The 13,462-nt window shown below is 45.0% G+C and overlaps 1 protein-coding gene across 1 annotated transcript in view; it reads left to right on the top strand.

Annotated features, from left to right (window-relative positions):
• si:ch211-137a8.4 (damage suppressor protein) overlaps positions 1-12,668 on the top strand; it is a 33,900-nt gene extending 21,232 nt beyond the window's left edge. The window contains exons 2-4 of the mRNA XM_012849426.3: positions 1,244-2,744; positions 5,324-5,830; positions 11,648-12,668. Coding sequence (XP_012704880.2) covers positions 1,427-2,744; positions 5,324-5,830; positions 11,648-11,670 — 1,848 coding nt within the window. The 5' untranslated portion in view covers positions 1,244-1,426 and the 3' untranslated portion in view covers positions 11,671-12,668. The remainder of the gene's footprint in view (positions 1-1,243; positions 2,745-5,323; positions 5,831-11,647) is intronic.
• The last annotated feature ends 794 nt before the right edge of the window (positions 12,669-13,462 follow it).

Here is a 13,462-nt window from a genome sequence, read left to right as displayed (position 1 = left end):
CTCAGACAGACTGTGCTCACTGAGCGTCTGGCTCCCCGCTTGGGCGCGTGACTCATTCATTCATTCATTACGGCGCTGCTACAACCACGGCGTGTTGACTGGAGAGCAGGCGCGTCGTCTTCTGCATGAGACAGACAGAGACACGCAGAGCGGCTGCTGAAAAATGGCCACCATCAGCTCAGCCTGTGCCAGAGGGGGGAGCCGAGGTCGGCTGATGGAGACGGACCGCCCAGCATCATTTATTCATGTTTTACATAAAGAAGAAAACGTGATTTTACCAAAAGGCCAGTTATGGTGAAAGGCTGCAGCCAGAAATCATGCAGTGGAGGGAATAACTACCTGATCCCTGCTCAGCGTAAAAGTAACAGTGTCAAACAGCCTTTGTGGCTTTTAGATGCTGCAGCACCATCCAGTGAAAAAAAACGGGTCAGAACAAGAACTCCAGAACCCGCCCGCATCCTGAGGATTCAATCCAGCAACTTCATGGAAGTGTGTTGGACCAGAGTCAGATAAAAGCTGCACATCAGCGGCCTTTGGCAGGCAAAGGTTGAGGTTCCTCTGCATAGCCTCACCTTTCTCTCTTTTATGTGGACCCTCACACAGGATGGAGCTACATTAACCAGTAATCTGCGTTCTCTGCGGTGTCTTTGGTCTGGAGAGGCTGGGATGTAAGGAAGGGTTCAGTGGAGAGGCGCTGCTAACGAGCTCACATCAGGAGTGTCTGTAATTGGTTAATTGATTGACTGGGTTCTCTCCCAACTGTGAACCAGTGACAAGATTTGCTTTTAGAAATATGTTGATATTTTTGCAGGTTTTCAATATCAATGAACCAATTTACTGTTGATGGAAGAAATCAGATTTTCCTCTGATCGACTTTTCGATGACAGAAAAGTCGATGCTGTTCATTGGTTAGGAGTAAAAACCCAACAGGGACAAAGTAGATCCCTTTAAACAGGTTAACTCAGATCCCTACCCTGGTGGTGTGAGCGACACAAAGCTTCTCAGAAATGATTCCTTCAAGCTGTTAAACAGGAGATCAGGCCAAACACGGCCTGCAGCTTCTGAAAGTGCCACTTGCTCTGGAAACACAGTAATTGCATTGCATTCCCCGCCGAGATCCTCCCTTCATTCCAAATTCAAAGCACGGTCTAGTCGAGACTAATTGAGTGTCTGTGGTGTTGATTCAGACTATTAACCATCTGTGCCTCTCCCTCCCTCCCGCCTCACCCTTCTCTCTCCACAGGAGTTTGGAGGACGTCTAGGATGCTGAGTACTTTTCCTCCTTGTCAGTGCTCTCCACCCTGCTCTCCATGACCTGAGAGCCCCCCCACAGCAGGAGGAACCAAGCACCCCAAAGGAAGAGGAAGACGTAGGACGAAGGTCAAGGCAGGAAGTTCAGCTGGTATCACTGCGTTCCCTTTCTCAGATGGCGGCGACTGAGGCCAGTGCGGCGCCGGTGGTCCAGGAAGATGGAAAAAGCCCAGAAACCAAGCCGGCCGAAGCGGAACCGCCGGCCCAAACCGAGACGGTCAACAGCGAGGTGCTGGAGAAGGACGGCGCCGCCGTCAACAGCGAGGAGAACACAGAGACTGTGAACAACGACACGTCTGCAGCGCCGGCAGAGGAGGCGGCCGGCGAGGAGGACGGAGCGGCGGCAGGCGGGGAGGCAGCACCTCCTCAGAGCTCAGAAAACGCCTCCGCCGAGCCCAAGACCTCCTTTCTGGACTCCTTCCTAAACAAGAGCGGCCTGGGGAAGGTGATGGCGGGGAGGAAGAAGAAGGAGCACGGCCCGGCCGCAGCAGGAGGAGAGGAGGCCGCCGCGGAGGGAGGCGAGAAGGAGGGAGACAAGGGAGGTGACGAAGAAGCCGAGGCAGGAGCAGGAGCAGAGGGGGGCGCGGAAGGAGAGGCGGCGGCAGACAAGCCTGCAGAGAACGGGGAGAAGGAGGAGGAGAAGAGGGGCAGAAGCGCAGAGACGAAGCACACGGTCCGCGACCTGATCCGCAAACCCGTGGCGAGGATCTTCTCCCACCGCAGCACCGAGAAGAAAGACGGCGCCGCCACAGAACCCGAGAAACAGGTCAAGGTCCGGTCCAGGTCCCTGGACCGCCTGGAAGATCCCGAAGCACTTAACACCACCGCAGACTCCGCCGCGGAGGAGGGAGGAGCAGCAGGAGGAGCCGAGGGGGAGCAGAAGGCCTCGTCCTCCTCGGCTACCAAGCACATGAGGCGCTGGCACTCCTTCAAGAAGCTCATGGCTCAGAAAACACACAAAAAGAGCGGCGGCGGGGATGACTGGAAGGAGGATGGAGCCGAGGGAGAAGGAGGCGGCGGAGACTCCTCCACGCTGGACTCCAAGGAGTCCGGCCACAAGAGGTGGAAGCTGAAACGCTCCTGGACCTTCCAGGGTCTGAAGAGGGATTCGTCCGTGGTCGGCATCAGCAGCAAGGCCAAGAGCGCCGACAAAGAGTCTGGAGAGAAAACGGAGGAGGGAACAGGAGGAGGAGGAGACGAGGAAGAGGAGGCCAAGGCTGAGGCAGGAGCTGAGGAGTCCAAAACGGAGGGAGGGGAGGAGAAGGCTGAGGGAGGCGATGAGGAGAAGGCGGCGGCAGGAGGCACAACGGTGACCCAGCATGCCAACGAGATCTGGACCTCCTTCAAGAAGCGGGTCATCCCCAAGAGCAAGCGGGCCAACACAGAGTGCGCCCCCGCAGGCGAGGAGGACGCCACTGCAGCGGCAGCATCAGGTGAGGCCAGCCTGAGCGATAATAATAATAATAATAATAATAATAATAATAATAATAATAATAATAATAATAATAATAATAATCATTATTAATCATTATTAATCATTATTAATGAGTTTGCAGCCATGGGCCAAGGTACCAGACCCAGAATTCTTCTTCTCAGATGTCAAAGAACGTTTTCATTCATGAGGTTAACTATCAGAACACATGGTGGTAAAATAAAGACTTTCAGTTTCACATGTCAGAACATTAATAATATGTAGGCTTTACCGGTTATTAAACACGCAGCCTGTCCCCACTATTATTTAATAAAAACAGTGTAAAGAGTTTCTGTTTCCTCTGGACTGAAACCAGCCAGTGGATGGCACGGTTGGTAGCGCCGTTATTTTCTCACAGCAACACGCTCCTGGATTCTGCCAGGTCTCCCTGTGGACGTGTGGGTTCTCTCTGGGTTCTCCTGCTTCCTCACACAGATCAGCAAATCAGCCCGAGTTGTGTTTTTGGTTTAAGCTGCCGTTGGGGGTGAATGTGCATGATGTTCATCTGTGCCTCTCTGTGCCCTGGGATGCTGGTGAAGATTCTCAGTCATCCAGGTCATGGTCATTCCAAAAAAACAAAGCAACTGGACTTGTTTTCCGTCATTGAAGACGTTTCGCTTCCACTCCAGGAAGCGAAACGTCTTCAATTACGGAAAACAAGTCCAGTTAGTTTGTTTTTTTGTGTGCCCTGGGATGGACTGGCAACCCGCTCAGGTTAACGTGTGGGGGAGTTGCCCTTTACTGTTAGCAAAAACAGAAGAAATAACCAAAGCATAATGTTTCCACTTCCATGTTTGGGTTTGAGTTTCTTTGGCATATCTGCTGCTCCAAAGTTGGGTTGAGTTGATGCTAAAGGGTCAGATCTTAATCTCCCGTCTAGTTATTTAGACGTTACTGCAGTGATCTGCACTGCAGCGTCACCGGTGGAGTTCTGGAGACTGCAGTTCTGTTCAGAAACTGTGCAGCTTCTCAGTCGGCCAGGCATGGTGGTGCAGGAGAGATGGTCTGAGCTTTGCACCCACAGCACCTGTCCACTGAGTGGACCATCAACTCCACGGTTTCTAGAGTCAACTATGTGTCCAACATCCGAAGCTTGGTCCCAACCGGGTCATTCACAGAATAATAATCCCAAATACATCAGCAGATCCTCAGCAGAACAGCTGGACATGAACACTGTGACTAAAGCAGAGTTAAAATTTAAAGACTGATTTCTGTGACTGAGGTTGAAGTGCTGGAAGATGCTTGCAGCGCGCCGGAGCGCGTCTGAGCGCTGAAAGGCTGGACCAGCATTCCTCACCGGCTGGAAACAGCAGGATTAGTGTTAGCATCCCAGCTGGACGCCGTTAAACGTCCATTTTTTCTCCACTGGAGACAAGATGATGTCATTCAACACAAATAAAATATTCATTGTGTGAAATTCAAGTTGTACTAAAGCTCCAGTCAAAACAAAAGACTAAATTTAGCTTTTGGCTGCAAAAAAGTCATTTAGGTTCACTTTAGGCTAAGTTAAATCATACTAAGGTGTGTAAATTTATCAATGTCTTAATCCATGAAAATTCACTTAAAAGATGATTTGTTTACCCTCCCAGGGAGGGATTTATTCTGCATAAACGTTAGACTTTATTAACATTTCAATTAAAGATTAGAACCAAAAAGAGCTAAAAAAAATTCTCCATTTAATTGTCAATTAACAGCTATTCGCTAATTACTCTCAAACTAATAAAAGTATAAATTTTAATTGGGGAATAAATGATAAGCTCAGTCTCTATTGCTACTTTGAAACATTTTTCGGGTGGAGGATGATTTCATGTGCAGCAGCTACATGAACCAGAACCGAGCGTCCATATAAACTGGGCTTTGCCTGCCCTAACAGAACCAGCTGGATCAGGCAGGCGGTTCTGACCTCCCTTTGTCTCTTAGCTCGGCTGATGTGGAAATCCGGAGTCAGCTGGAGTCTGAATTAGCGCTCTGAGGTAAGCCGGCTGGTGGCGGCGATGGTTGGACAGTTGCGTGGTTCCGTTCTTCGGATCATGCTACATCTAGCAGGAACAAAAATGTTTAATACAACCAAATCTTTTGTTTAAATGTCTCCTAAAGTTAAGACTGAATCTCCAAACTGCTTCAGGGAAGCACTGCTGCAGGAGGAGCCGTCACAAGGGACTGCTCAGCCAATCAGAAGCAAGCTTTAAGCTTTGGGCAGCATGAAACCAATGTTACGTGTTTTCTAAAAACTGTTCATGAATTATTAACGTTCTGGATTTGTAAAATAACTAAATAAGATCATTCATATATGAGAGGGACTTTTATCATGAGTAAACCAGCCAAAGCACAGCCAACCAGTCGTTTACTCCTCATGTTCATTAAACATCTGGACGCCAGATGGATGGGTGAGAAGTTTGCTTTGACTAGATCTGAAGTCTGGGGAAGCCATTCCTGGCAAAGAGGACTGCAGTTATTCAGATTGGTTTAAATTTCCATGTGGACATGAGAGCGCTGGTTACCTGTGGAGTAATGTCCTCGCTGCTCCGTCTCTCCCTGCAGGTGAGGAAGCAGCCGCAGAGGAAGGCAAAGACTCCAAATCCGCCAAGGCCAAACGTTCCCACTTCGGCCGCGCGGTTTCCCTGAAGAACTTCATCATGAGGAAGGGCAAATCCAGCAGCGTGGACCAGGGCGAGGGCGCCAAGGAGGAGGAGGAGGAGGAGGCTGCAGAGGGAGGCGACGCAGAGGGGGAAGGCCACGCTGATGGTGAGGCCGCCGCAGAGACCCAGGAGTCCAACGACCAGGAGGCAGCCGCCGAGGAGAAGACGGCAGCGGAGGAGAGCGGGGCTGAGGCGGCGAAGGAGCTCGAGGAGACACCGGCCGAGGCGCCGGAGACCAACGGCGAGACGGGCTGCTCCAATGGCGTGGCGGAGGAGAACGCCACGGAGAACCACCAGGAGGAGGAGCAAACGATGGACAGCAGCCCTGTGAAGAAGAGCAAGGAAGTGGGAGGAGTGAAAGACGACGCCAACGCCAAGATCATCAACGCCACAGCGGCTGTGAACAGCGGTGAGTTCGAGCGCGCCCGCCGGGACTCTGAGCCTGAAAACGGCTGCAAAGGAGGAGATACTAACAGCGAAGAAGAAGAAGAAGAAGCAGAACTAACAAAGAGCAGCAGAGGCAGCTGTGTGGAGTGGAAGCTAGCGCTAACCCAGAGCAGAGAGGCGGAGGGAGGAGAGGCTCCCCAAAACGGAGGCTGTGACCAGGGAGAGAGGGGGGAGGAGGAAGATGAGGAGGAGGAGATGAGGAAGAGGGACCTCCGAGAAGTAGCTGTTGCTATTGTTCAAAATGTGATGTCAGCAGCTACCGACCAATTAGAGAGGGAGCTGAGTGTCGACAATGGCTTTAACGGCCGTTATGAAGCCGACGTTAGATACTGACAACACGCACACACCCGTTATATACACGGTTTCTGCACACATCCCTGCACACAGTGACACGTTCACATGCCAAGCGTTACCTTACACAAGCATGAGACCACAGTTTATTCTTCAGGAGACGGGCTTTAAATTTCTTTTCAGAGGGAGAAACCAGAAGGTTTGGGTCTGCCGTCCTGTAGGCAGAGGGAAACACGCTGAGGAAACCAACCTGATTAATAAATAATCTGCACACAGACAGAAAACTGTACATTTTCCTTCTAGAGCAACGATCAACACGAGCCTAAACATGGGAAATAAGACGAATCAGCACTTAAAAATGTTCTACTTCTGACAATCAAATGTTGCCACTTCAGAACTTCAACGTTTAACAGGAATATTTGATTATTACACACTTTTATTGTTAATTATGTTCATTCTCTTGTCTCAAAATAGTTACATTCAAGCTAAAAGCTGCATGAAGTGACAGTTAATTATCAATTCAATTTTATTTATATAGCGCCAATTTATGAAACATGTCATCTTGAGGCACTTTACAAAGTCAAATTTAATCATATTATACAGATTGGTCAAAAAATGTCCTATATAAGGGAACCAGTTGATTGCTTCAAAGTCCCGACAAGCAGCATTCACTCCTCCTGAAAGAGCGTAGAGCCACAGTGGACAGTCGTCTGCATTGTTGATGGCTTTGCAGCAATCCCTCATACTGAGCATGCATGAAGCGACAGTGGAGAGGAAAACTCCCCTTTAACAGGGAGGAGAACCTCCAGCAGAACCAGAACCAGGCTCAGTGTGAACGCTCATCTGCCTCCACCCACTGGGGCTTAGAGAAGACAGAGCAGAGACACAGAAAGCTCAGAAGCTCACATTGACCCAGGAGTACTTTCTATGGTAGAGAAGACAGAGCAGAGACACAGAAAGCTCAGAAGCTCACATTGACCCAGGAGTACTTTCTATGTTAGAGAAGACAGAGCAGAGACACAGAAAGCTCAGAAGCTCACATTGACCCAGGAGTACTTTCTATGTTAGAGAAGACAGAGCAGAGACACAGAAAGCTCAGAAGCTCACATTGACCCAGGAGTACTTTCTATGCTAGAGAAGACAGAGCAGAGACACAGAAAGCACAGAAGCTCACATTGACCCAGGAGTACTTTCTATGTTAGAGAAGACAGAGCAGAGACACAGAAAGCTCAGAAGCTCACATTGACCCAGGAGTACTTTCTATGGTAGAGAAGACAGAGCAGAGACACAGAAAGCTCAGAAGCTCACATTGACCCAGGAGTACTTTCTATGTTAGAGAAGACAGAGCAGAGACACAGAAAGCTCAGAAGCTCACATTGACCCAGGAGTACTTTCTATGTTAGAGAAGACAGAGCAGAGACACAGAAAGCTCAGAAGCTCACATTGACCCAGGAGTACTTTCTATGTTAGAGAAGACAGAGCAGAGACACAGAAAGCTCAGAAGCTCACATTGACCCAGGAGTACTTTCTATGGTAGAGAAGACAGAGCAGAGACACAGAAAGCTCAGAAGCTCACATTGACCCAGGAGTACTTTCTATGTTAGATGGTAATAGCGGGTAATTTTCCATCTGAAATAATTAAAAAAATTAACAATTTGTCCAGCGAGGTGGAAAACTTCAGGAGATAGATTGTCTGAGAGGCAGTCGTTAGGAGACGTGATAGACCGGCACCCAACCCAGGCTTTTAAACGCTCTGTGGTGAGACTAGGCTACCTGTAATTCAGCACAGAGGAAAAGCTTCTCTTATCACTAAAGTTGTAATTTAGAACTATAATCCCGGCATCATTCCAGTAGTGTTTCTGCAGGTCTAAGTTTAACTAAAGACTTATAAAAAACATCTAAATTGGAGGTCTATATCAATAATAGGGAGCTACTTTAATATCTTCACAAATTCTATTTAACTTACTTTAAACAATTTAAATCTTTCCTAACAACTTTGTTTTTAGCTTGTGCACCAAAGTTGACTTCAATGCCTTCATGCAGTTTACAGTCAGCCTCATAACAGCCAGCTAGTAAAGTCTAGCCTTGTTGAATAAACACATTCCCTTATTGAAGGAGCTAGTAGCTGGTAATATAACTACAATACTTAGTTTCAATGCTAAAACATCCCATTCCAGAGGCTGAAACACACTTATTGTTAAAAATAAGAAGATTGTGAAACAATGAATATAGAAGTGGTGACTAAATGTATAGACCTAGTCTGGGATATCTGGACATGTCTAACCCACATAAGGCCTAATATTGAAATCAAATGTAAGATTTGGCCCATTGGTTGTAATTTGAGCACCAGTTCTGTCCAGCTTTATCCTAATGAGCTCTTATTATTATTATTATTATTGGTGAGCTTAAGCAGAGCAACTGTGAATGGAAGCAGCTGAAAGTCCCTTTTCTATGCACAATCTATGCATACATTTTTTTATTAAAAAAAGGCCATTGCTTTTTTTTAATGAGTGTTCAACTACACACATATAGCTGTCAAAACATTATTCTGACACCACTCTAAGAACATCTTATTTGGCTGTAAAAATCCCTTTAAGCTAGCACTTGTTCACAACATGCTGTCATGCTAATCCGTTCACTGCATCATCACTCCATATATGGTAGTGCACCTTGCCAAACTGGCCTTCAAAAGAGGAAATGTCACAATAACTGTTTTTAAAACTAACAGGGTTAAAAGCACTTTAATTTGGGCAATGCTAGCAGTTTCCCTCTGCTTCCAGTCTTTATGCTAAGCTAGGCTAGCCCGTCTGTTCAGGAAACAGTTATTTTAAAACAAAAGAGCAAAGAGATGGAGAGAAAAAGAAGCTTCCTGCTGAAGGACCATGTTGTTGCATTACGTTCACGATTAAAGCAGCAAACAGGACTCAGCTGGTGAGAACAGATTTCAGAGCCGTTGCTACAGGAAGCTTATTGTTCAGGAAGGTGTTCAAACACAGAAACAAGCTGCTGCTGTTTTCTAACTGACCGCAGCAGCCAGCAAACAGTCACAAACTACAATAAAACGTTTGCTCCACTTATGCATGGTCTACTGAGTGTTCGCAATCCTTTCCGCCGACTCCTCGCTCACTATTTGAAGCTTTTCTCTTGTTACCACCTGCTTGGAGCTGCTTGATGCTGAGCAACAGTAGGTGAAGTGCCTGTGAACCTCCTCCATTATTAATCATTCCCGCCTCCTCTCCATTCAGACCGATCCGCCAGGCTCGGTGTCGAGCGACAGCCTGGCTTTCATCTCAAAATGGTTCAGTAGATGCTCGCAGAGCCGAGCATCTCCAGCCGCTGCAGCATAATTTATCAGAGACCTCTTTCAGGCTGCAGCTTTTAAAGACATCATTCTCTGAAAAACACGTGGATAACCCGACCATACGCATTTTTCTGAATGAGATAAAACCTTTTAGACTGAAACAAAAGCTGCAACTTTTGGTGCTAACGTGATGTTTTGGTTGCGAAATTTCTGGTGCAGCAATTTTTTTCTGCTAGAATATCCCAATCTGTAGATGTAACATTTCATATTTTTTCCTTTTTAAAAGCCATTATCACACAGGAAAGTATCTGAAAACATTCAGGCTTTCATAATGTTTTCTATATACAGGCAAGTCTTCCAGGCAATTCTGTAATTTGCTAAATAATTAATTTATACATATGCAAGTCAGGAAATTGATTGATTTAAGACATTTTCTTTTATCACTGTCTTCCATGACAAATTTTATCTAAAAAAAAAAAATTAAAATTTACTGACATATGGGCCAAAAACTCGAAAAGCACAACTACAGACTCTTGCTCTCTTTCATATTCCTGCTGCAAGCAGCTGTTAGCTGTAGCTAACTGGTTTTAATTCATTAGGTCAGTTCTATGTTTATGGTACTTGAGAAAAACTCTTTCAGGAGACATAGTAGAGCCAAATACATAGAGGGCTAAATCAAACTGTCCCAGGTTGTTAAAGCTTTATTCACAATCTTCCAACAGGTCAAATGTAGCTGTTGTCTTCAACTAGCTAACTATCCGTAGCTCTGATGGTTAGCTTTGGTTGTCAAAACCCTCCGTTTTCTGGAAAGGAGACATTCATTGAAGTCGGGTTGATGAATGAATAAAACATAAAACCAGAACTTCACAGGGCCATAATTACGAAGCCCTGTTAAACATGTTCTGATAGTCAAATTCCATATATGTCTGTTAGCTTTAACAAGCTAACTAGCTTAAGCTCAGGTAGTTCAGAAAATTAAGAGACATCAAGAAAGATGAGTTTATCTGTGAAGTCATTAATAAAAATCTAAGTATCTACGGCCTTTACAAAGTCTTGTAAGAATGTTCCAGGACTGGCACTAAGGCGCAGGTTCAGGTTAACTTTAATTATACTACGGTCTGGCTGAATGCCCAATTCTGGTTGGCTGCAGGGTGTTTGTTAAAAAGTCCGGTCAAATAGCCTGATTGATCTAAATTATTGTGCTGGCTCAAGCGTTAGCTCAAGCGTTAGCTCAAGCGTTAGCTCAAGCGTTAGCTCAAGCGTTAGCTCAAGCGTTAGCTCAAGCGTTAGCTCAAGCGTTAGCTGACAGATATTAAATAGTTCTCTCTTCCAAAAAACATACGATTCAAACGGTGAAAAAAACAAGTATTAATAATTGATGTAATATTTATTTCATTCGTAAGTGACCATGGTATAAGTGAGATAGTGCCGTTCTAGGTCTCCATACTAGTTGTAGCTCATATAGTTAGCTCTGTTTGTAGTAAACAGATTTCCAGTTGACGTCAATAGAGAGGAGTAGATCAATTAATAAAGAGTAAAATCAAAGTGCCAGACATGGCCAAGCACCTGAACTTTACACACAGCTGTTAGTTTTCACATGCTAACAAGCTGCTCTTATATTGGTAGCTGTGTTTAAGATAGAGGAAACATCAACAAGGTCAACCCATCTGTGAATTATTGGTCAACGTTGTGTCACTAAAGCTCTTCCACAAACCAGATCAAGCAGCCATCTTTTTCTCTGTCATCTCTTATATTTTTATTTTTCTGTCAGGAGCTAAATAGCCAGAGACCAACATGGGCGTCACTTATTCATCAGATTTCAGGGTAACCATCTCTTTCTTCAGGTTAACCAGGTTTCTGAGCACAAAGGTCAACATAGACTAGAGATGGAGAAGAATAAAAGGGAGAAAAACAGATGACACTGACTGATGGTCTTCATGTTGGTTATAATTTAATGGTGATCCTTCACAATGTGAAAACAATGACGTTTTTTTCTTTCTGTTACTTCCTTTGTGTGCATTGCTTAACACTAAAATAACTAACTCTACACTAGTGACCAGCATCTGTACTAAAACACTAAACACACATCTAACCTTTTTTGTATGACTGCTTTTGTTATTATTATTATTATTATTATTATTATATTTTAATACATTTTTTCAATCTCTTTTTGTTATCATTTGCCAGACAAAAAGGCGGGAAACGTGTGAGGCCAAACAAAGAGGATTAAAACTGCCCGGGATTCGCTGAGCAAGGAGCTCTGAGCCCAACCCCCAACTCCTCTTCCTCCTCTCTCCCTTCATCCCTCCTCCTTCCTCCCGAATAATCGGAATAATCACATTTAAACAGATCACCACGGTGAGAAAGAGACAGTCGGAGCGAATGAGAGGGATGCAATTCATGTAGATGAGAAGTAAAAATAAATACTTACTCAGAAAGCAATAATTCACCCCCATCCTACCCCCCCCCCATCCAATCATCCCTTCATCCGCCCATCTCCTTCCTTCCGATTCATGCAGACAAAACATGTGCATCCAGTGTTTTTTTAAGTTTTTCTTTGCTTGTCTGTGAGATTTTATATTGTCTATGAGAGAAAAGAAAATGCAGAAATGTAAAAAATGCAAATTGAGACATTCCTCCCCTTTAGCTTCCCCCTCATCTCCTGTCGAGCTACTTAACCTCTGCTCACCGTCGACGTCTGATTGGTGGGTTTAAATGTAAAGGAAAAAAACACAAAAGAAGAAGAAAAAAGACTTAGTTTTATATTGACGGCCATTTTGTTAGTAGTCCCCCCCCCCCTCAGCCCGTCTTCCCGTCCGTCCCAGTAGATATTTGCCAGCAGGACCATGTGCCCCAGGACTGCCACCCCCACCAACACTGCAACGTCTTCAGCTCTGTGTGTTTCATGTTTTTAGACTGTTATATTGTGTACGAGGAATAAAAAAGAAAAGAAAAACAGCAGCGATTACTAAAGTCAAGATGTTTCTTTTTCCTGTTTTGGTTTTTGATTATCTTTGTTTTTTAAAAACCATCTTCTCACTGTTACTGCAGTCTGACAATATGCTGTAATTATTAAAAAGAAACAATAATAACATTAATCATATTAATGATAATGATGATGATGTTTTGTTGGTCCAAGTTTTCACATGTCTGCTAGCAAATTGTCAAGAAAAGATAGAACAATAAAGACTAAAATCTAACAACTAAACTGCAAGTCACTGTGGCTTTCTTTCTATTTCCGTCTGAACGGTTGGGGGGGGGGGGCTGAAATCCGATTGGTCGGCTATTAATCTGCGTATTGATAATCTCATCCGTTTACGTAATGGGCGGAGTAATGCGAGATTTCTTTGTATTAAAGAAGATCTGTGTGTATTATGGGGTGTAGGTAGTTGGACGGGTCGTCCATATGCCACCCCCCCCCCCCCCCCCCCAGTTACACCCCTCACTCTGATTAAAAACCGGGCCCCTGACCTCCTATTCACACCTTTATCACCCTTCAGGTTTTCTTTATGTCTTCCCAACTTTCCTGTTGCTGTTTTTCGCCCTTTGTATGAAAAGCCCTGGACGTGGATTAGTTTAGCCCTTTTTATAGAAATGAAAGAATGATAAATGAGCCTTCAGTCCTCTAAAGGATTTCAGGCCAAAAAGGTTCAGCAGATTTATTTTAGACAAACATGAGGAACAATCCTTTAATCCGGCGCTGCTCACGAATACATGATGTCTGATTATAATATGATCAACAATCTGCCCCGTGGATTATGACGGATTTATGACAGTTCAGAGATTCATCTACAACCTCCACTCAAGTGTTATTGAAACTGTAGCTCTTATATTTAGTTTCATTGTTTAATCCTGTTTTTCTGTTATATCTTTCTTTGTATGGCACTTTATTTAGCTGCTATAATAAAGTGCTTTAGAAATAAAATAGTATGGTATATAAACCAATGGATTTATGTTGGCTGTAACAACTTTACCTTTAAGGACTTATTTTAAAGAAGGTTT

This window comes from Fundulus heteroclitus, unplaced genomic scaffold (genome assembly GCF_011125445.2).
Source record: "Fundulus heteroclitus isolate FHET01 unplaced genomic scaffold, MU-UCD_Fhet_4.1 scaffold_44, whole genome shotgun sequence".
NCBI classification, from domain to species: domain Eukaryota; kingdom Metazoa; phylum Chordata; class Actinopteri; order Cyprinodontiformes; family Fundulidae; genus Fundulus; species Fundulus heteroclitus.
Note: the sequence above shows the minus strand (reverse complement) of the source record. Positions and strands in the feature narration are given on the sequence as shown.